The sequence below is a fragment of the Suricata suricatta genome, chromosome 9 (genome assembly GCF_006229205.1).
Source record: "Suricata suricatta isolate VVHF042 chromosome 9, meerkat_22Aug2017_6uvM2_HiC, whole genome shotgun sequence".
Taxonomy (NCBI): Eukaryota; Metazoa; Chordata; class Mammalia; order Carnivora; family Herpestidae; genus Suricata; species Suricata suricatta.
Genome location: NC_043708.1, coordinates 13660146 through 13683674, shown reverse-complemented (window position 1 = coordinate 13683674; position 23529 = coordinate 13660146). Strand labels below are relative to the sequence as shown.

The following is a 23529-nucleotide window of genomic DNA, read 5'->3' as shown; positions in this document are numbered from 1 at the left end:
TATTTACCTTACAAGAACTTTGTTATTTTTGAATAAAAAAAAGTTTGTGTTTTATGATATTTTTTCTTTTTTTTTTGTTTTTTTTTTCTTTTTTCAAAGGAATCCATGCATTGTGGATGAGAAATTTCTGTGGGCTACACTGGCTGAATGTGGAAATCACTGATTTTGCAAAGATGAATCCTGACATTAATTGCAAACTCCACTCTGAGGGCAGTGTAGGAGTTTTTTGTTTTTGTTTTGCCGTGTTTTACTTTTGTTTGTCCATCAATGTGCCTTTGATCTTTTAAAAATACACCACAATACTAATGGCAGCTAGTGTAGCTTTTTGTTTTTCACTTGGATCAAATAGTTTTGACAGACAGAAAAAAAAAATCTGTACCATTATTTTCTTCCTTAACAGCTACTGTAATTTCCTAGACTTGATTTTCACTTGGGCAGTTAAGAAGACAGAGCTTGTTTTCTGCATCAGTTCTCGTGTGTGTGTGCGCGCGTGTGTATGTGTGTATGCGCACGCGTGCATGCACGTGCATATCTGTGTTCATGTGTGTCTAGGTGTGTGTGCAGGGCCAACCTTCAGGCTTATGGCTTGTGGAACATTCTCTTAATACAGAACAAAATTCAAAGATTAGCAACATCTCTAAAAACTGACCCACTCTCTCATTAGTCACGGACATCTGCTATAAAGAGCGGTCCAATGTCCATCTCCTAACGTGCTACTAGGCTTCACAGGGAAGAAGCACAAAGGACTGGAAACCGCCCCCCACTCTGTCCACCCATCCCTGCACACTTCAAGGCCATGCCAAGGCTTTTCCTGGCACAACGTGATGCCCAGCGCTACAAGCCTGGGTCTGCTCCCAGGGGACCAGGGCTCTTCCTTCTCCCCAGTTGCCTTATGTGCATTCACTCAGTGAACCCAGCTGGGTGGACATCCTGACCTTTTAAACCTAAGGGTTAGGCCTGATCGATGATTACTTTGCACACGTGCCTTCTAGGTGCCAAATGTGTGTTCCCGTGGCATTATCCTTGGCATCCCTGTGGATTCAGCCACGTGTTTCTGACAAAGCTGGAGGAAGCAATGGTAATTTTGGCTTGTTTTTTTTTGTTTGTTTTTGTCTTCAGATAATGAAAAGCTTTTGTAAAACAGCTGAGTGTCAATATGAGTTCTATGGCTTCAATCTCCTTTAAAAATAAAATTCTTAAGGGTCCAAAACAAAGGAGGGGCAAATTAAAAAAAAAAAAAAAAAAGAAAGAAAAGAAAGAAAACCAAACCAAAAAAAAAGAAAAGAAAAAAAAAAGAATAAATTGCTGATATTGCCACAAATCATTAGAAATCTCCTGACATGCTAAAACCAAATGGCCGAAAGTTCAAAACAAATCAGTGACTTGTTTTTAATTTTTCGTGGTTTCCTTTTGCTCTTTCTGCCCCTTTGCCGTCCGATTGGTGATGTTATTCAAACAGGACCGAATCCCTGCCAAGTGCAGGAGCGAGCCCGCCGCCTCCTTCATCTCCTCGTCGTCGCTCTCGGGGGGCTTCTCCGTGCGTCTCTTTTTGAGGGGCAGCGTGTCGCTGGCGACCTTCCTGGCCTTGGCCAAGTGCTGGCGCTTCTTGTGCAGGGCCGCGTAGCCGCTGTCCCCCAGGGCGTCCTTGGCCTCCTTCGGGCTGTGTTTCCGGTCGTCCTCCTCCGTTTCGCTGTGGCTCTCGTGGCTCTGGAAGCTGCCCTCGCTGCCCTCGCTGCCCTCCTGGCTCCCCTTGGCGGCGAAGTCGTAGTGGTCGTCGGCCGAGGAGGAGGAGACCGAGTCGCTGGCCGGCGAGGTGCTCCTGGCGGCGGCGGACTTGGCGCTGCTGTAGTTGTGGTCCTCCTTGGGGTCTCCGCTGACCACCGGGGAGCCGCACGACGGCTCGCTCTCAGTCCGCAGCCGGCAGCCGCTGAGGCCGTTCCTGCGCACCGGGCGGCGGGGAGGGGGACACAGAGAGGACACAGGTTAGCGGCCCGCGTTCGCGCATGCGCATCCAGCCCGCACGCCGACCGCCCTCTCGCGCTGCCCACCTACCGGCCACAGGCCGCCCTGCTCTGCAGACCGGGTCCCGGGTCCTGCCCCCCATCGCTCCTCCCCCACCCCGTCCTCCCTGCTTATCCCATCGCCCGCGTTTTCACTCAGCGTGTGCACCGACGTCAAAATAACACTCATATTAAACCATCAAAATCCAGCTGTGCTTGGTTTCGCACACCTGCTAACACGGCGGAGCGGGTACCACCTAACGATGCTGGCTGGGTACTTCAGGGACACGAGCCTGCTCCCTTCCGGAGCTGCGACATGAGGGGCCTTTTGTCAGGAGAAAAGGTGTTCAGCCGAAAGAGACACCTGCCATGTGGTGACAGCTACTCACTCGCGCTTGCCCTGCCTCGTTCATTCTGCAAATGTTCACTGAACACCTAATACAAATGCCCGGCCTCAGGGAGGGTCCTGGGGAGGCATCCGCGGTGGAATCAGATACAGACACTGTCACAAAGATGCTCACAGTCGAACAGAGAAGCAAGTCGTGGTTACATCATAGGTGAAGGCACTAAGCTACCATCTACCACACTAACCACCTGCCAGGCGCCACGCGCCTTCAGCATGGATGGTTGCATTTACCTCTGTGAAGTGGATAGGGGCATCCCTGTTTTACCGATGCTGGAAGAAGGGTTTGGAAAGACTCGCAACAATAAGTAGCAGGGTTGGATTAGGACCAAAGTCTGATTCTCAAGATGGTCTCTTAATGCAGTCTGACTGCCTCTTGCTGTTCTTCTCATTTCCCTGTAACGAGGTCCCCTTTGTGCACTCCCATCAGGACTGACAGCACTCACCACACCTCTGACTATTGTATGGTGTCTTTATGTGTGAATGATGGCCTGAACTGTCTCGCACCTCCTACAGCCCTGTGGGGCTGAGGGCAGGAGAGAATGCTCCCATCTGTCTGGACCAGTGCCTGGCCTAAGGGTGAGGACGGTGATGTTCGTTCCTCCTGAGGCCACACATTCCCAAAGGTGGGCACCCATTCTGCGTGGGTGGTAGCCGTATTTCTGATAGTGTCCGGCACACCAGGGTTCAAAAGAGGTGGCACAGCGGTCAGAGATGAATAGGCACAGGAGAGAAGGGTTACTTTGAACTGGAGGGGACAGACGGAGGACAAAAGAAAGGTCTGTGGAAGACAGTATAGGACTTCAGAGATGAGGGCTGAAGGTTTGGGCACGGAGGAGAGGTGTTCTGGTGCACCACGCTGGCCCCACCCATGTCCTGTGAGTGTATCCGCCTGAGGATACACTTCTAGGAGATATGGGGAACATTTTCCTTCTTTGCTAACATAACACATCCCCAACTGTATGCACTCCTATCGTGTTCCCTCCACAGAGAGCACTTCCCATTAGAGTGTTAGCTCCACAAGACAGGGCCCAGTCCTATTATATCCCCCAGTGGTTATCACATGCCAGGCACAGAGTGCACACACAAGCTAATCCTGGGCAAGTGTAGGAGCAGATGGAGTTGTGTGGCTGGGAGCAGGACGTCTGGGAAGATGGCTGTGGGTCTCCACCAACACGCCTTACTGGGCAATCCCTGCACATAAGGCACCTGCGGAAAGGCTATGGGGTTAGGCCCAACAATAGAGATCGGTCACAGGCTGTTTTCCTTTCTTTCCTGCCACCCCTGTGGACCTTAAGGCTCAGTGAGACCCTAGATGCAGTCCAGAGAGAAAGTAAAAGGGGAAGGAGTCCTTTGTGTAGCAGAGAGTGAAGCCAAGGAGTCTCTCCTCCTTCTGGTGTTCCAGAGGCCTGTGGTTCTCCGCTAAGTTTAAGCTGGTGGTAGAAATCCCAACGTAATATGCACCAGCAAAACGCATGGGGCCATTGCCCAAATCCAATCATTGCTACACGCCTTGAGATCGTCATGATCAACCCCAACAATGACATTGCTGCACAAGGACAATTCATTTGCACAATGAAGTCCCAGCAGTCTCCAGAAGGGCCCCCCATATTATGTTCTGCATTCTGTGATCCCAGATCTATCACCACCTCTACCCAGTCCTTCCAGAAAGGGCTGACTTTCATGGCAGGCTTCTGTTCGCATCCTAGCACTGCTTATGAGTGACCTGCAGCGGGCTCCACGTCCCCCTGAGAAATTCCCAGCACAGAGGACAGTTTTTAGTGGTGCCTGGGAATTCTGGCTTGGTTTCCCCTGTTGCTATCAGACAGTTATAACCACTGCTTCCTGCTGCGGTGACATGCTTCCCTGAGCACTCCCGTTTTCTTTCTATTGTGGGTCAGGAAGCTGAGGGGGACACAGCATAAAGTAAGAGGAAAGAGGCCCGGAGAGAGAAATTCCTATAAAGGCAGCCCCTGAGCTTTGGGGAATGGCCTCTGCATATCTATTTTCTGCACACTTCCCGTTTCTTGGCTCTCTCTTGGGTACATAAAAGTGGCTAGGAAAAGATTACTTTGAGGTGTTTCCAAATATGAAACTCAATAAATGTAACTAATTGCACAGGTAGCTATTAAAAGGCATTAAACAAATGGAACTGAAAATCTCGGATAATGGTTCTCTTGATCTTTGTTGTTGCACGTAACTGCTGTAAAATCCAAAATAATTGGTCCACTGAACTAGCAGAAAACAGGCTCAGAGTGAACCCAGCGACACTTGGGGGAGTAAACTGGGTTACTGTTGGCTTTCCAAAAATCAATTAAATTCTGAATCCTTTTTTTAATGACACGGGGTTTATCACTCACTTCACCACCATGGTTAAGCAGAAGGGAATACCTCTGAGCATGTATGGTGAAAGAAAGAAGGGGAAAGGATCGTGGGAGCAAATGAGTATGAAATAAGGCAAGTGTTGTCAAAGCTAATTCTTCGTGAATCTAGGTGAAAGGCATATGCTGTTCATTGTGCTTCTCTTTCTCCTTTTCCACAGGTTAAGAAATTATTGTAAATAAAAAGGTTGGAGTAGGGGGTAGAAGATGTATACCAGAGTGACAGCACTGACAGAACATTCTAGTTCCAGACTATTACAAGCAGAAAGGTTCTGAACCTGAAAAGTTCTCTTTCTTAAAGGAATAAGCACATATGAAAGAAGTACTAAAGGCACACTACCATCAAATGGGGAAGAGAAGAGAAAATCACTCTGGCAGCCCATGAAATCAGTGTTACGTTGGGCAAGGTCTCTGGTACTGCCTGGAACCACACTGTCGGCCAACAGTGACTCCACAGACCACATACTGCCACACTGGCTTGGCTCAACCTTTTTACAGATAAACAAACAGAAACTAAAGAAGTGTCCCATGACTTGTCCAAAGTACCTCAGCTAGTTCTCAAAGACCACTTAAGCAGGAATTTGAAACATCTTTTTGTCTCTCTTGGGTAGGGAATTTTACTGATAGGAAACCAATATGCCCATTGACCGTATTTCTGGATAAAAACAGGTATGCAGATGTGACTTCAGGGAGCAGGAATTAAAATATGGATGTCTCTCTCTCACTTGATCAAATTAACTTTCCCTGACACTGGAGCATGGGTGCATAATCCATAAATTCCACCCAAACTCAGCAGGAAGTGACAAGCTCCTTCAATGATTAATAACTTGACGCAATGTTGTTCATGGAGACACAAGCCAGCTGCACCAACACCTCGTGCTGCAGGGGCTGTCATAAGATGCCACCTACTTAAAAGAAGGAACCAATCATCTTGAACATGTTGGAAAGTAAATTTCTAACCACCTCTTCAAAACTCATTCATTAAAGTGATACATCTGAAATGCCTGCCATTTCTCAGACTTATCTGAATTTATATGTGACACCACTCATCAATGATCATGTTAGCATAAATTACAGCCATCTGATTTTACTAAGGCCTCAACAAAACTGTGTGTTATTAATCTCAAATCTCAAAAACCTGGTATTCATTCTCTGGTCAAATTGATGGGAAATATTGAACATAAAAGGAGAGAAATCACATTAGTTCAGGCCGAGAACAAACAATGCTTGTGACTAACAAGTTAAAGCACAGCTTCTGATGGGACACGACCATCTTGCTCTCTTCTCTATGGTTCATTACTGGCCCCGCTGTGGTAGAACCATAAATGTCGTCTCCACCTTTCACCTGTGCACCAAGGTTCTCTCTGGAGCCAATGGCTTTAAACCTAGAGACTATCATTTAGGGTGAAGTTGTCCTTTCAAGGGGTTGACTTGAGAACTCTTGACTTTGGCTAGGTGTGTGAGATTCTTCAGCAGTGCCAGAGCTACTGCAGTTCTTCTGTCTAAGACCGACCACAGGTAGAAAGCCATGGAAGAGAAGAGATGGCCAGGGAATTCTACTTCCAGCCAAGTGGCAGAGAAGACATCTGGAAGACACTCGGCTGGAAGACATCCACAAAAGATTCTGGATAAAGTAAGCAACATAGTTTTTAAGTCATGGCTGGTTTTCCTGGAAAATAAGGGGAATCTTAGAACCCATGCAAACAAAAGAACGTCACATACAAAATTAAAAAATAAAGGGACAAAATCTGAAATAGGAGCAGTAGGCAGCCAAGAAAGCCAGGGTTTCCCTGGAGCAAAAGCCCCCTGTAGGCCTGGGACAACAGCCCAAACTTATGGTGATGGAGAGAGACGAAAGAAGTCTGATTCTGGCAGCTCCCTGGTTACTTTCACTCCTCAGAGGGGATTAAAGTGGCCTCGGGTGTACTCGTCCCTATGCTTCCAGCACAAGTTTGAAAGCAAATTCTCTCGTGAAGAATGCAATCTGAATTTAAGCCACCAGGATTCCAACATACTAAGGTTAATCAAATATTCAAGTAGAAAGCTCAAGGGGTGCCTGGGTGGCTCAGTCGGTTAAATGTCCAGCTTCGGCTCAGGTCATGATCTCATGGTTCGTGGGTTTGAGTCCCGCGTCGGGCTCTGTGCTGACAGCTAGCTCAGAGCCTGGAGCCTGCTTCAGATTCTGTGTCTCCCTCTCTCTCTGACTCTCCCCTGCTCGCACTGTCTCTGTCTCTCAAAAATAAATAAAAACCATAAAAAAAAAAAAGTAGAAAGCTCAAAACCTAAAATCACCAAACATCCCAGCAAGCAGGCTATTGGGAATGCATAAATGTAAAAATGTCACATGTAAAAAGCTAAGACGTCTGAATGATGATACCTTCAATGAGGTCCTAGAGAAAAGAACTGCCCTTCAGATGCAGGCAAAGGGAATAAAAGCCAGGCTTAACCCTCAACTCCAAATGGGAAGAGAAACAAGAAAAGCCTCCCCTGAGATTTTTTTTAACCATAAGTCTTGAGCCTTGTGAGGATGAGGCCAGAATTCTACTGTGTAGACCCAAAGACCTCAGGCTAAATTTTATTTAAAGTGCCCAGTGGTGCCTACTAGAAGAAAATGCAAAGCCTTTCTGGAAGAACATACTTTAATCACAGGCCACAAAGAATTCCCATCGATAAGACTTCAGGGAACAGAGGTTCATAATAAAAAATATCTAATAAACACAAAAGAAATAGCCACTATAAGCCAGAGACAACAGAAAACACAACTATATGATCTGAACTGCAAAGTTGGCAAATATTGAAATAAATAGGTATATAATGTCAAGGATGAGAACAGAAATAAAAGAGGGAATTGAAAAATATTAGATATAGGAAGAATAGATTATGAAATCAAAGCAGATAGATTTTGGAAAGCATCAGAGTTGCAAGAGACGAAAAAAATATAATCCTTGAAATAAACCTCAACGAAGCTGGAAGAGAAAAAGTTAGTAAAAGAGCAGTGAACGGGATGATGGATCTATACTATATACAATGCAGTGACGAAGAGACAGAAATGTGGAAGATGGGGCATGATGGAAAACCAAAGGAAGATCCAATATAAATCCAAGTGGAGTCCAGAAGGAAACAGATAATGGGGAAGACCCAATACTTGAACAGAAAATGGCTGAGAATTTTCTTGCGTTGATGAAAGGTACCAGTCTTCAGATTTAACCATCAAATCCTATGGAAGGTAAATAAAAAGAAATATATATTTGGACACATCATAGTCAAACTGTAGACATTTCTAAAAACGAGAAGATGTAAAAGTAGCAGAAAGGTAACATATCATCTAAAGAAGAGCATCAGTTAAGATATAATACGGGAGGTAGATCAAAGTGGAAACATACTCTCAAAGTGAGAGAGGAACAGAAGAAGGGCTAAACACTATCTTCTAAGAATGAAGGCAAAATAAATTATGTTTTCAGACAAAAATTTGTCAAGGCTTTAACTAAAAGCAGATAATCATGATAAAGACTTTCTTAAGAATATATTTCCGGAAAAAAAGGAAAATTGGGTGCCTGGATGGCTCAGTTGGTTAAGCGGCCGGCTTTGGCTCAGGTCATGATCTCACGGTTTGTGGGTTCGAGCCCCGCATCGGGCTCTGTGCTGACAGCTCAGAGCCTGGAGCCTGTCTTCAGATCCTGTGTCTCCCTCTCTCTCTGCCCCTCCCCTGCTTGCGCTGTCTTTCTCTGTCTCTCAAAAATAAATAAAAAACATTTAAAAAAGGAAAGTTTTCCAAAAAGAAAGGTCTGAGATATGAGAAGAAATGATAGGCCAAGAAAATGTAATCAACTATTGACTGAACAACACAATAATAATACTAATGACTAAGTAACTTAAAAAAAAAAATGACATAGAACCAAAGTATTAGACAAACACAGCACATCATTTGGGAGGTAGAGAATAGCAGCAAAAGCATTCCAAAGGCCTTGCATTGATCAGGAGTTTAAAAGTATTGATTAACTTTAAACATTTTAAAATATTCATGTTACAAGTCCTAGGATCAACATTAAAAGAAGAGAAACAAAATGTAGAACTTCTAAACCATTAGGAGGAAAAAAAAAAAGAGGAGTGGGAGCTTTTGATCAATTTAAAATAACGCAAGGAAAAAAAAAGAATCTGGAAAACACAGGACAAACACATGCAAAATAAAATGGTAGAAAGAAATCCAGACGTGTTATTCAAAAGGGAGTAAAAATCTTCATTAAGAGGTTAAGATCATTAACACAGATTTGGTTTTTAAAAGCTGTTTCCAAGAGAGAAACCTAAAATAGAGACGAATGAAGGTTAAAAGTACAAGTGTGGAAAAGGCTGTATCATGCCTTGCTGGGATAGCTGTATTACATCCAGAGAAGTCAGACTTTTAAGGCAAAAATCATTACCACGGAAAAAGAGTTATTAAACATTCATAAAGGTTCAATTCACCAGGAAGCTACCTCAGTTCTAAACATGGATTCTGCCATGCAGAGAGCTTCAGAATACACACAGCCCAGCCCGGAAGAGCCCAAGGAGAACGGTCAAATCCACATCGTAATGGCAGATTTTAACACATCATTCTCAGTAGTCAATTGATCAAGCATGCCTTCCCTCCCTCCCCTCCCCCACGCGGTTAGCATGCAGATTTGATTTAATAGACATAGAGAACATGTGTCAGAAATGCAGAAGGCTTATCATTTTGAAGCACACATAGAATATTTATAAAGATGGATAAATGCTAGACTATATAGCAAGTCCCCATAAATTTCCAGCATCTTTCAGATCCTCTCTCTGACCACAATGCCTGGCAGTTAGTAATCAGTGTGGAAGGGCAACTAAAAACAAAACAACCACCGTCTCCTGGGTTTGAAAACTTAAAAACACACTTCCAAAAGCATCTATGGGCCAAAGAAATCAAGACAGACATTAGAAAATACTCTGCGCTGTTAGTAATGAAAATAAAAGGCAAATACACGTCCAAAAGCACCTGTGGCTCAAATAAAATCCACATGGGCATTAGAAAATGCTTTGCACTGTTAATAATGAAAATAAAAGGTATCAAACCTTATGGGATGCAATGAGGCAGTAATTTCAAGAAAATTTTAACTTTATTTAAACTTTTGTAGAAAAAGAAGAAAAGCTTAAAATGAAGGTAACCAATCCAGGCAAAGAAGAAAAGATTTTAAAATAGAAAAAAAAGAAAAAAGAAACCCAAACCCCAAAAGTTGATTCTTTCAGAGGAAAAACAAAAAGCTATGGCGAGATTAAGCAAACAGAGTGATGTTAAAATGTATTAAGAATAAAAAAAGGGACATAATTACAAAGGTATTTTGAAAAATGACAGAGACATTGAGTAACTTTAATGCCAATACATTTGAAAGCTCAGGTGGAGTGGAGAAACTCCTGCAGTTACCAAAACGGACTCAGAAAGAAATTAAAAATAAGACGTACTTTCCCTGCAGCATTTCCCCTCTCCCTCCTACCACAGAGCATAATCTAATACGGAGTTTCAGAATTGCTTTCAAAGACCATGATTTCAGAAGGTGTAGGCTGACAGGTGCTTGCTTGGTCTTTAAAAACAAAACAAAATACCGCATAAAAAAGACCAGCGCCAGGTACAGCTCGGGAAATATTGTCAGTGATACTGTAATAGTGTTGCATGGTGGCAGATGGTGGCCGCACCTGTCATGAGCACAGTGTACTATCAGACTTGTCCAATCACTATGTTGTACACCTGCAACTAATGTAACGTTGTGTGTCAACTATACTTCCCTTAAAAAAAAAAAAAAAAAAAAGACCAGTGGCAAATCTTCCTTCAAGTTGTATAGCTAGACCACGCACCCTATCCTAACACGGAAGGCTGTCGGCTTCTTGAACTCCTGTTACAAACATCTTCTCAAGCAGGAAGACAAAGTAACAAGACCAGGAGCAGACCTTAGGCCGAGAAGAGTTTTCCTGATAACTCTATTCTGACAGGACCTTATGCTTTGTATTACAGTAAGAGCGTTAATTTGTGACTTGCTTCATGTTCCATAGGAATTGCAATTTTCACTGCAGGGTCAAATAAAACTAAGCAGTTTTAGATGGTGATTAGATAGAACTTTCTTATAAATTCAAACTGGCTCTGGTTCGGGCAACCACCATCACTCCTTAAAACAAATGGCGATTCTTCTTGGCAAAAGCAGCTCAATGTTAGCCTTTTCCTGGGGTTTGGGGCAAAGCTTCGGGTGCTCAGAGAGCAGACCTGAGAAGGTCTGTGGGGGGCAGGCTAGATGAATCCAAGAGGCTCCCCACATTACTAACTTCATTTTTTTCCAATTGGTTTTATTGAGGCAAGATACACAAACATGAAAAATTCACCATCTTAACCACTTGTCACCATACAGTTCAGTGGCATTAAATACATTCATAACATTGCTCAACCGTCACCACCATCCATCTTCAGAATCCTTCATTTTCTACACCTGCACCTCTGGCCCCAATAAACACGAATTCTCCATTCCTTCCTCCCCTGGGCCTTTGACAGCCACCACTGTATTTCCTGTCTCTATGATTTGGACTACTCGAAATTTACCTTGTATAAGTGGAATCATACATACAGTATTCACCTTTTTGTGACTGGATTATTTCACTTAACGTGATGTCCTCAAGGTTTATTCATATTGTAGCACGTGTCAGAAGGTCCTTCATTTTCAAGGCTGAATGATATTCCATTGTGTATATACCACATGTTGCTTATTCATTATCTGTTGATGGGACACTTGGGCTGTTTACACATTTCCGCTACTGTGAACAAATATCCCTTCGAGATCTTGCTTTTGGTTCTTTTGGGTACAAACCCAGGATTGCTGGCTATATGGCAACTCTATTTTTAATTTCTTGAGGAACTGCCAGACTGTTTTCCACAACAGCGCCGCCTTTTACATCTCTACCAATAGTGTACAGGATCCCAAGTTTTCCATATTCTCATCAACACTCATTGTTTTTCTGGTTTTGCTAAGAGTCATCCTAATGGGCGTGACGTGGTATCTCGTAGTTTTGATTTCCATTTCCCTGACGATTAGTGATGCCGAGCATCTTTTCATGTGCTTTGGCCGTTTGCATGTCTTCTTGGGAGAAATGTCTATTTAAGTCCTTTGCTCATTTCTGAATTGGGTTGCTTGTTCCTCCACGTTATTTAGCAAACGCCTACTTAACGCACACCCCGTGCCAGGCACAGACCTGCGTTACCCTAAAAACCTGTAAGACTGGTTTTCTCACAAGAAGCCCAAGCACACCTGTCCAACATCACAACAACGGGATAAGGACCCAGGAAACTTGGTTCCTGAGTTCTCATATGTGATTTCTGGGCTCTGCTGCCTTCTAAAGGACTCCTACCCCCCATCAGTTTTTTCCCGGTACTCTCCGGCAAGCCTCAGACATTTAATTCTTCTCTGCCACCTGAATGGTCACTTGGGCCAAAAGAGAGCCATAAGGGTTGAAAGCAAGGTGGCCCAGATCCCAGAGAGTTGCTATGGCCCTACCTGGGAGGCAGCCTGTAGTGCTATAAAAGTAGGAAATGTGGGGCTCCTGTTTCCCAAGAGGGCCGGAAACAGCTCTTCTAGGGCTATAATCGTTTGTTCCATTCAATGTATTCTCTGCAAGAAATGTCACTGGGAACACAGAAGACACAGCCATAAAACTTAAAGACGTGTGAGCAGTTATTTTGAGGATAATGTGTCTTGAGGACTCTACGCCCAGGCAAATTTAAAAATAAGCAGGTTTCCAACAACTAAGGATGGGCCAATCTCTGAGGTTATTGAGTAAAAAGTCAACACTGTAAAGTCAATTACACTATTGACAGATACTCTTACAAGGAGATTTCACATCATAATTATATGCAAAGGAACCCAGCAAATACAAGCTGTGTAATGATCAGCTAATAAAAGTAACACTTCATCTATGTCAATAACAGTTTCAGAGTTAAGACAAACAAACATGGCCTTTGCCACTCAGTGGTGGGAAAAAAAAAATCCCTGAAAGACAAATATTTTCACTTAAGGAGAAGTCGCTTAGACTCACACAGAAAACCTGTCACACAAAGCAGAGTAGGAAATTGGTCTTTAGTGGGTGCTGATGACTCTCTGGCCCTCCCTCTATCCCCAGCTGAACTGATGGGGGCAGTGACAAAAACACTGAACACCCCCCCAGCATCCCTTGGTCACTGTCACGGGGTCCAGCAGACATCTGCTGTTCTTTTAACCTCCTGTGGGCTGTTTTCCTTTTAACCTCAGTCAAATTCAGGTTCAACTGACCCATGGTCAAATTTTTAAAAAAGATTTAAATTACAATGAATGTGAAAGAGCAAAACAAGATTCGCGCCCCCTCTCCCCCAGAGCACTTATTAGTGGGTTTTAGATAGACATCAATTCTTTGGATACCTCCGTGTCAATGTTTATGTTTATTCTTTCTGAAAGCATCTCGGTGCCTATTATTTGCTGGGCACTTGGGACACAAAGAAGACAAAGTATTTATTATGAGCAAGGGTCCTTGACCTTACAGGGAACGTGCAACACACCTCTCCCTTCCTCGTTTCTCCTAAAACTAGGTGGAACTGATATTTGGATAACGCACTGGTAATGTACAATGGTTTTCTTTACTGGTTACCTCTTCTTTAGGGTAACCTGTCTAGTTTTTGCAAAGAGCAGTTGCGCATTTACTGAAAATTTCTCTGATGCTCGGGAGGGTCCCTCTGAGACCTTGCGTGCTTTCACAGTGGACAGGCACGCTGTGCCATTTTGAAGCTACTGTCACTCAGCTCCAAACCCCCACCTTCGCACTCTTTCAAAGGCTGGGGCTGTGCAAGCCACATGTCTGCTGCGCCACCTGGCTTCACGTTAGGCCTGGAGCACAGGAGGTGCCCCGGAGAGACTGGGAAGGGGGTGGAGGAAGAAAGGACACGGTCTTTCTAGTGTGCGTCCTGTTCCTTTGTAGTAGCAGTTCATTCCTGCTGAATCCAGCTGTGGGCCTCCTAACACGTATAGAACCAACTTCTTCATGTTTCCTTAGAGGACTTGGCATCAGCAGGAGATCTCTTAAGACTTAGCTGGTCCTTCCACGGTCCCTCCTCTGAGATCAGAGCCTCTAGCCCTGGCTGAGGGGACCCCTCAGAGGGCTGTATCCCCGCCTCCAGCCTCTTCTGAGGTCTCAGTCCAACCCCCACGGGAAAACCATCCCAACCTCTTCCCTTTCTTCTCTTAGCCTGAGAGGACGTGGCTCCTTCCAGTGACCACCCTCTCCAGGACACCTGAAGTTCTCTTTTTAACCTTCCAGCTATCTGGTTAATAACTTCCTACCTGGTTAATGGTTCTGAACATGGAAGTCTCCCTGTTTGAATACCTAGTATTATTTCTATCGCCTGACTGCACCTAAAACCTGTTTTGTGGTCTTTTACTGTGGAAGACAAAGCAAGGTGCTCACTGGACTTGATAAGTGGCAACTCTTTTTTTATCTTTATTTATTTTTAATTTTAAGACAGAGGGAGATAGAGTGTGAGTGCGAATGAGGCAGAGAGGGGGGGAGACAAAGAATCTGAAACAGGCTCCAGGCTCTGAGCTGTCAGCACAGAGCCCGATGTGAGGCTCAGAGCCACAAACCGTGAGATGGTGACCCAAGCTGAAGTTGGATGCTTAACCGACTGAGCCACCAAGTGCCCCAAGCAGCAACTCTTTAACCAGAGACAAGACTTCATTGTTTTGCTGTGGTATTTTGTTATCTTCTAACCAGAACATAACCAGAAAAAAAAAATCAATATTTTAAATAATGCCTCTTGGGAGTACTAATCAGTAAAATGTATGATGCTATACATCACAAGGGTATTAAAAAAAATTAGGGGGCGGCTCCTGCTGAAGGCCAACACGGTCTCATGTCTCTCCCCGCTTCTACAAGGAGTGGCCGAAGCCACATCCAGATCCACGTGGCAGGCACCGAAAGACTGCTCGACATAACACACTGAAATCGACACTTAGAATATGCTAATGAACAAAGATTGTTGCTCCCCATGAAAACAGTCTAAAGTCTCCAAGTCCTGTCAACCAGAAACGTAAGCTAGGAGGTGAGGCAGAAAAGATGTTAATTAGGAATAGAAAACGGAATATGTCTCTCTCTTAAAGTGTGGCAAAGGCTTTGATACTGTGGCTTCTTGGAAGAGGCTTATCATGTAAGAACTCAAGAATAATTCATCTACAAACAACCAAGGAAGATCCTAGAGAAGTATAATGGAGAGACCCTTCTGTATAGTTTTGGAAAGTATCGCCGTGTTGAACTAGCAGAAATGGTAAGTGGTTTTCTAACTTTATTACTATTCTAATTCCAACCAAATCCCTTCCATATCAGGTCATAGACACCAGTGTCTGCCCGGACGACAGAGGGACTGCCACCTTGGTAAGAGAAGGCTGGTCTGCTGGAAGAGTGAGTGGGAAAGCGCCACTTGGTTGGTTCACACGAGTGAGCTTGACGTTGTGTCTCCCTCAGGCCCCAGCTAACAGACTTCCTGGGGTGGTTTCCTCTGGGACATAACACATTATGAAAGAAAAATGGCCTTCAGGTGCCAACTTGATCTAAAAGTGCAGAGTGAACAAGGAGATGATGCTGTGGAGGGGCACAGCTCAGGGTGACATGCCTTCCAAGCAAGAGCCTGGGCAAACCTGAGGAGGCATCAGCCAAGTGAGACCCAGCCCCTGTCTACGGCAAGCGAACCATAGTCAACAGTGGGAGATAGAGGAATTTTACTACACAGAGTCGCCCATTAAAGGGCCACAACCAAAATATGGGGGCTTTCAAAGGAAAGGGAAATTCATCCAGGGTTAGCTCAGAGGCCATGCTCAGAAAAGTTTTGTGAAGCAATCATTTTTGTGATGGACCCTAAAGGAGGTGCATGTGGAGGCTAGGCTGAGGGACATCTACAAAGAGGCAACCAAATGGATGAGATGGGCCAATACTGGACCTATCTGGGGAACAAATTTGGTTCGAGGAGACAGGAGGACAGGGGTGATGTCAGGCTGATGTGTGGGAGCCACGGAAGGTGTTTCTGCAGACAGCCGGAGAGGCACATTTTAGGAAATCAGTCTGGCAGTGGCTGATGGGTGGGTGGGAATGGGAGGCGGCATCCACACGGGCACATATGAAAGGTATAAGCCAGCCAGAGACCCTAATCCAGGGCCAGCAGTGGAGATAAGAGGATGGAAGAAGAAAATTTCCTAAGGAAGAGTTCATGTGCTTTGGCAGCTGACCTGGTTCTTGGAAGCAGGGGAATGATACGACCTGTTATTTTTATCCCATTTACTGAAGGCACTTTTCACACAGGATTTTGCGTTTCATTTTAGAGGTAGACCAGTTAGCCTAGAATCTAATGAACAACTTGCTCACCACTGCCTTCTACCCACCTTGCCCCACCTTCTTACAACAAAAAAAATCTTAATTTGTCTTCATCTCCTCATTTGGAAAGAGACCAAGATAATCTGAGCCCAGAAGGAGAAGCCAGATTGGAGTTACTTTGCCTTTTCTCAACACCCAAACCAGGTTTATTTGTCTTCACTCCTTAGACTGGTCTTCTCCATCCCGAGTGGCCCCATGGGACACACGATGCCCTTCCCACTCCTGCCAGCAGGCTCTGCCCAGTGAGCGCCTCCCTTACCTCACAGCTGCCGTCATTCCAATGGGAGTGATGGGCAACGGCCGAACTCCAGGAAACAGCCCGCGGCTCAGAACCCGTGCTCCATTTTGTATCACTCCTGGAGGAACTAGGAAAACAAAAACGAAGAAGATACCACACATGAATCCAACTGTGAACCTTTCTGTTTTGAGTTAGAAATTTTGGATACGCCAGAAAGAGAGAGAGAGAGAGAGAGAGAGAGAGAGAGAGAGAAAGGAAGTGAGAGAAACTGATTATTATAGGCACAGAGAGTGAGCAGCAACAGAGAGAAACACACACACACACACACACACACACACACACACACACACGTGCACCGGCGCACAGAAGGAAAAAAAAGATGCCACACCTCAAGAAAGAGATTCGGTCAGCCATGTCAGACCAATACCTTACAATGAAATTAGTGATGCACCCTTGAAAAAGGGTGAGTTCAAAAAGTTTTCAAACATTATTTTCTTGCATTTATTAAATAGAAGCCTTTATTTCCAGTCAGACCCTAACATGATCTTGAGAACACTAACACAAGTCGAATAGCAGTGACCAAACAAAACCATTTCTTCATGCTTCTCTGGTCATGGTCAGAGGCTGAGAACATCTTTCTATTTGGCCTTAACCCAACAAGAGAGCCAAAATTATAGCAAAATAAGCTGCTGGGCACCTCAGTGCTCACAACACAGTGTGCTCACAATGATCTCAGCTGTCCAAGGAAAGACCCTTCCTCAGCGTGGCTGTGAGTGGACTGCTGGCCGGGCAGCTCTGGCTCGTGTCTCAGAACCACGCACAGGCCACTCTGGAGGGCCCACTGCCTCCTTCCTCGAAGCTTCCCCCAAGCAAATTTCCTGAGAGTTCTCTCACCAGCCCGCCCTCTCCTAAATACACACATCCCTGGAGCAATCGTAAGCCAACCTTTTTGCCAGTGACCATCAGATCATGCCTGTTTCCATACAAACCCACAGCGGCCTCACCCCTGTATGAGGATGTACGTGACAGGGGAACCATGGGATATTCCTGGCCGTCCATCTTTTCTGACCCTCCAGACAGCAGTTTCATTAGGTCCCAAGTAATACTCCTACTGTATAACCAACACGCCTCTGCGAGTCTACGGGACCGGCACCGTCATGAAGCACTGAGGCAGGGCTTGGAGTCTTAGCTTTCAGTTTACTTTCTCTGGTGTGACTTTGTGCACGTTACTGAAATCTCTTCTTCCTTGTCAGAACAGCATCCTAGGAACCCTGCTGCCATCAGCGTCCTGAGTCCCCAGAGCTCTGGCTGCATCCATGGGGCCCCCCGCACAGTCCCATCCAGGGGCAAGGTGGATAAATCCTGCCTTCTCAAACAAAGGCCATGCCAAAAAGGCTCTAGAAAATTATACATTCAAAAATGAAAACCCTTCTGGATATGAAGTTTTAAAGTCAGTTTTATTTGCATAGAACACTCTTTACAAAACACAGACTTTTTACTCCTGTTATGTTTAGGCCTCTCAGGATACGTTTCCATAAATATTCCAAACCTTGAACTAGAGGTCTTTCATGAAGGATGAATGTCCACTCCTGAATATAGATAATGTTATATAGACCGATTCCCAGAGAAGTCTGGGGCTCTTGCTAGTATTTTTGCTATTTCTCTTCCAGGTTTGTGTAAGTCCCTTGCTACTGGTTTTTAGAAAAGGTGGATGGGAGAAAAAACCAGCACCTGAACCCAGAACTACTAATGTAGTCCAGAATCCTGTTCTTTTACCACATTTAACTGTGACTATAGGCTGAACTAGGTCAAGAACTCTTACCCGCCCCTTATCATCAGCCTGATTTCAGATAGATCGTCTGAGACAGGAGATCTACCAAGTATCTAAAAGCAAAAAACTTGTTATAGTGTAATACTGGAGAGAAGTATCCTATTTTGCTTAGTTGATGAGTTCTAAGGAAGCGTAGCTGAAATTTATATTAACTAATCTACATCACTCATTTCAAGCCCTCCTCCCCAGCTCCAAGACAGAGTGGTGTTGGTGTAAATACAGACACACAGATCAAGGAAGAAAACAGAATCCAGAAACAGGCCCACAAACATGTGGCCAACGGATTCTGGCCAGAGGTATCAAGACAACACAACGAGGGGAAGCAGAGTCACAACAACTGGCGATCCGCTCAGGAAAAAACGAGCCTTGGTCCTTACCTCATGCCATGCATGGAAGTTAATTAGAAATGGATCATCACGTAAATGTAAGAACTAAAATTACAAAACTTTATGAAGAAAACGTAGGAGGAAAGATACCAATAACTTCCAAGGACAGACATGCAAAAGTCAGTAGGAATCTAGAGTCTGTAGACGGTGCTTCTGGTTGTTTGAAAGGAGAGGCTTTTTGTTTGTCTGTTTTGGGAGATTGTGGGAAAGGGTTTTTTCAGTTATCTTGCCGTATGGCAGTCTCTTTGAAATGGCCAGAAACCACAGGCTTAATCCCATTCGGATAATACTAGTGAAGCTATCAGTCACTAGGGATCTCATCTAGAACAGCGAGCAAATCTGACAGAAAAGACTACTTGCTAAAAACATTTGAATACTTAAAATCTATACCACAGTTATAATTCTTGCCAGCAAAATTATTACAGTCTCATATACAGACTGTATTGATGAATGGATTAACATACCGAGTACCTGCTTACGTATTCCATGTAGGGGACACACAAGGTCACCACAGCTAAGTGGGACAGACAGAGAATTAAAGAGGCAATGGAAATCTACTATGATAAGTGGGGTGAGGGGCCTATAGGCATGAAGGATGGAGACCCCTAACCTGAAAAAGGGTATCTGGGAAGAACTTCCTGTAGAACTCCAATTGGAGTTGGCATTCAAAGGCAGAGGAATGGCACATACACGGCCTGGAAGTAATAGGTACTATTACTAAATAGTAATATAGCTAATAATAGCTAAAGCGTATGACCCTCTACAGGGATGAGGTGCATTTGGGCTTCATCCCACGGATATAGTGAAAGCCATTAAAGGGTTCTGAGCAGGAAATGGTCTACAGCACGGTGTCTGAGAGCCAAACTCTGATGTTGGAGGGGTCCCACACCATCTCTGCCTCTCATTTCTGGGTCTGCCTCCCATCTCTGTCATTTACTGCCTGCGTCTTCTGAACAAGCCACTTAAGAGGATGGGGACAGAAATGGTATTTATCTCACAGAGTGGAGATTTAATTTAGTTACTAAAGGCACTACTATTATAGAAAGTATCATCATCAACATAACCAACAGCCCCCTCAGCATCCTGAGGCAGCCCGTGCTTTCTCCATTCCAGGTGAGCCCAACGTCTGTAAGAAAACAGGACAAACCCAGACCAAGGTGGAACAACTTAGCCATCTTCCTGGCCACAGAACGTAGCTGGAGGAGCAATGACAACTCTTATGGTGCTTCTGTTCCCATGTCAGAGTCACCCCCGTGGGAAATACCTGAAACACCTAAACTCCTGGGACAAAGACTGGGGTGCCCTGGAAGGTGAAGACAGGGAGTCATAGAGCACAGGTTCTCCGGACTCTGGGCATGGCCAGGGAGTCGTCTGCCTGCCAAAGGAGAGAGCCACCCCAAGGACACTGCCCCAAGCCCAGAGTCCCCTGCCCAAGCACCGAGAACCGTTACACCTCGGGGGCATGCCCAGCGGGGAGGGGAACACAGAAAGGAAGCCGGTCCTCAGCGAGCACGGACTGGGGACCTTTTGCTGCTCCTCACCTCACCTCAGCCTCCAGGGAAGAAGTGCTCTGCAGTGGTCAAGAGTATAAGCTCAGGGCAACATGGCCTCCATCTGCCCCAAAGTCTTGCCTCATCGCTAGCCCCGCAGCTTCGGGCAAGTGCCTTAACCTCCCTGTGCCTCAGTTTCCTTGCCTGCAAACATGGCATAAACACAGCTCGTAGGAGTGTTGTTGTGTATTGAATAAGATGACTGATATATGCTCAGCGCAGCGGCTGGTCCATCATATAAGCTCATCGCCACCATCTTGTTCATCCTTCCCTATCCCATGCCATCTCTCTAGCTTCCTCTTGCTAATTATAAGGAACGGGGCCTAAGGGGGCAATTCTTCCAGACTTTTATGCTTTTGAGATATCCCCACCTCCACATTTGCCCACATCGTCCTGATTAATGAAGTGTATTCACTTCAAAGAGAAGCTCACGGACAAAGCTGTCCCGCGGCACTAACAGGCTTTCCCTGAGCCGTTTCCTGGACCTCACAGACTTCTGGCTCAGAAACCAGGCTCTTCTCCTGACTCCTGGAGTTTGCTCTCAAATGAGCTGCAACTGAATGCTGCTTCTGCTAACCAAACCTGGCACTCATCAGCCCTTATCACTGGCGGCGCTCTTCCTGTTGGGATGGCAATGTGTTCATATTGGCTCACCGGCTGCCAGAACCCAGCTGTGACACTTAACTATCCTCCCATCTTCTCTCCTTCCTGTCCCCATCCCCGAGCGTCAGGAATGTGGCTTCTGGAAAACGAATCACAGCCAGTCTAAAATGTCTGTGAGGTCCATATTGAACTAGTCTTTGATTCTGGGCACTCAGAGGGAGCAAGAATCCATTCCTCAGTCACTTCCCTATCAGCACGGTCTATATTTCCCTTCCTTTTCCTCTGCATTGCCCTCAGGGTGAATCAGAATGTCTAGAGACCAAGCTGTCCCTCCCGATGCATTGAAATTGTACTGAAATTGCACCATGGCTCCAGCCCTCCAGCGGAGAAGAGGATAGTGAGAAACTGGATGTGCGTGCAGTTGTCACTACAAGGGGCACAGGCGTCCTGCCACCATCCTTTTCTGTAAGATCAGCTCAACGTTCAGCTTTGATACACAAGACGACGCATCTCTGAGATTCTCGAGTTGCTGGGACAAGGTGCCAAGAACAGGGGCCCCGGGGCTCCCACTTCTTGCTGATCATCCTCTTTCTCTTATAGTGTAGAGTCCCTCTAACCTTACTTATTTTTAAGCAGTAAGAAAGTAACACACATAAAGAGAACTGAACCAGGCAGCACCGCTCACCGTGACCTACGTGTGACCACCTGGAGGACCCAAGAAAAATGTCTGTGGCACAAGACACTTCCCTCCACGCTCCGCCACCCTGGCGTGTCCCCATCCCAGCCTCCCCAGCCACCTTCCGGATGCTCAGCTTCCTTGATTTTTCACGGCTTCTAAAATTAACCTCTGAGCTCCTGCTGCCTTTGGAGGACAGCCCTGGCTGACGCTATCAGAGACCATAAGCTGAGCAGCAAGGGCTTCCGATCATCCTTCCCCGTCCCGAAGTGGGACTTTCCACCTGCTTACTTGGGAAGAAGCTGGGGAGAGGGCTGGAATGCACGAGCCTCCACCCTGGTCGCCTTTCTTCTCCAGCGCCTGAGTGTTAGACACACAATCTAGCTGCAGCGGGGGGGGGGGGACACAGCCTCCTTCCCTCTCCTCTGCTGTCCCATTTTGTTGTTTTGTTTATTATCCAGAGTTCCTCTCTGGGGACATTCCAACTAGGGATTACATAAGCCTCTGAAGATGAGTAATGGTGCTCTGACTTCCTAACAATCCCTCCACTGGGGCTAAAGATGACTCACAGGGCTTGTCAGAGGGGAACAGCAAAGCAGGTACTTAAGTAGACTCTAAAAGCCGGAACTAGTCTATGTCGCCACTTTTATGGAAGCGGGGTAGGTGCGGATGGATCTAGAAGCATAATCCAAAGTTCAAGAGGTAATGACGCAGCAATGTCCTGCGCTGATTTTTCTGGAAGTCGTGTCCTATAGTGCATGCAAGACACAACGGCATTCCTTGTAGAGTGTTCTCCATGCTGCAAAGTGGCAAAATGCGGAAAGGATCACGTCATCCCTGGGGCTCCTCAGGGTGGGGGTGGGGACAAAATGTTGAAGCCTGCGTTTTTGATTAGATGCACTCAGCTGCCTCATTGAAAGTGAAGTCTCAGGTCGCCAGGAGAGACTGATGGGATCCATAAGGAACCAGCTGAAGTAATACAAGGGGCAGAGTCTGGGGAGGCTGAGCTCCCTTGGGGCACTGTGGGACCCCTCAAAGATAAAGGGGCTTGGCTAACTAGGATTCTCACCAGGTCCTTGAGAAGTGTTCTTTGTACGATCTACCCAGCTTGGACTGGGGACGGGAGCTGGTGTGCCAGCCCCGAGACAGCTTTGCAGGTGCTGAGCGTGGGGAAGGAGGAGAGGACACACTCTACGTGGCTGCTGTTGGTGACCTTAGTGGGGTGACTACGGAGGTCAATGGCAAAGGAAAAGACTTTCAGGCCACCCAAGCCAGGATCTTACTGTTGGAAGTGACAGCAGCAGACAGACTGGGCTGGTGGCCCTGTTCGAGTGGCATCATGCAGCCTAGGAGGGGAAAACAAGGGGCTATAAATAGTGCATGAGGAGGCTCTGTAGACAGAGCTCGGCCACAGCCCAGCCTGGGGGTGGAACACAGGCAGCTCCGTGCAGATGTGAGGCCGCGCTCCCCACGCGTGGGCAGAGGGGATGCCTGACTGCTGCGCGCACATGTCCCCACGGGGACACATGCGCACAGACACCACGAGGCAGGCTGCCCGCCCTCCGCCATCGCGGCTGGGTGTCTGCTACCTGTGAACCTTTTTGGTGAGGGATCACCACCTACTTTTTCCAGGCCTCGGACGAAGCTGGCGGGGCAGGGGGATGGGGGCTGCATCACAGACAGTCTCTACCCCTTCTCCCTTCAGGGTGCAAGGCACTCACCGAATCCCAGGAAAAGAAACACGCAACATAAAATAAGAACAAAAAGAGGGCAAGGAAGGCGGACGCTGAGAAATGCTAAGAGAAGACTGAGCCCCCAGTTGGAGACACCCCCCGCCCTGACTCCTTTGTTAGGAGGTTGACCAGTAGCCTCCTGGGTTCCCAAGTGCGCACCGTAAACACTCAAGGCATGTTGGCTTCTTTCCTAAAGTCCTGTTTACATCTTCTGGGGGTTTGCTCCAGCCTGTTGACTATGCGCTAGCTTGACCATGAGGAGATTTTTCTAGAGACTGGGGCCAGACAGGAAAGAGAACAC

At 46.0% G+C, this 23529-nt stretch overlaps 1 protein-coding gene across 6 annotated transcripts in view; it reads right to left on the bottom strand.

The window, feature by feature from the left end:
* Positions 1-1364: 1364 nt before the first annotated feature.
* Positions 1365-23529, bottom strand: part of FOXN3 (forkhead box N3) — a 389030-nt gene continuing 366865 nt past the window's right edge. For all 6 annotated transcript variants that reach the window (XM_029951013.1, XM_029951015.1, XM_029951014.1 and 3 more), the window contains 2 exons: positions 16471-16576; positions 1365-1939 (listed from right to left, as the gene is read on the bottom strand). In XM_029951013.1, coding sequence (XP_029806873.1) covers positions 1390-1939; positions 16471-16576 — 656 coding nt within the window. In that variant the 3' untranslated portion in view covers positions 1365-1389. The remainder of the gene's footprint in view (positions 1940-16470; positions 16577-23529) is intronic.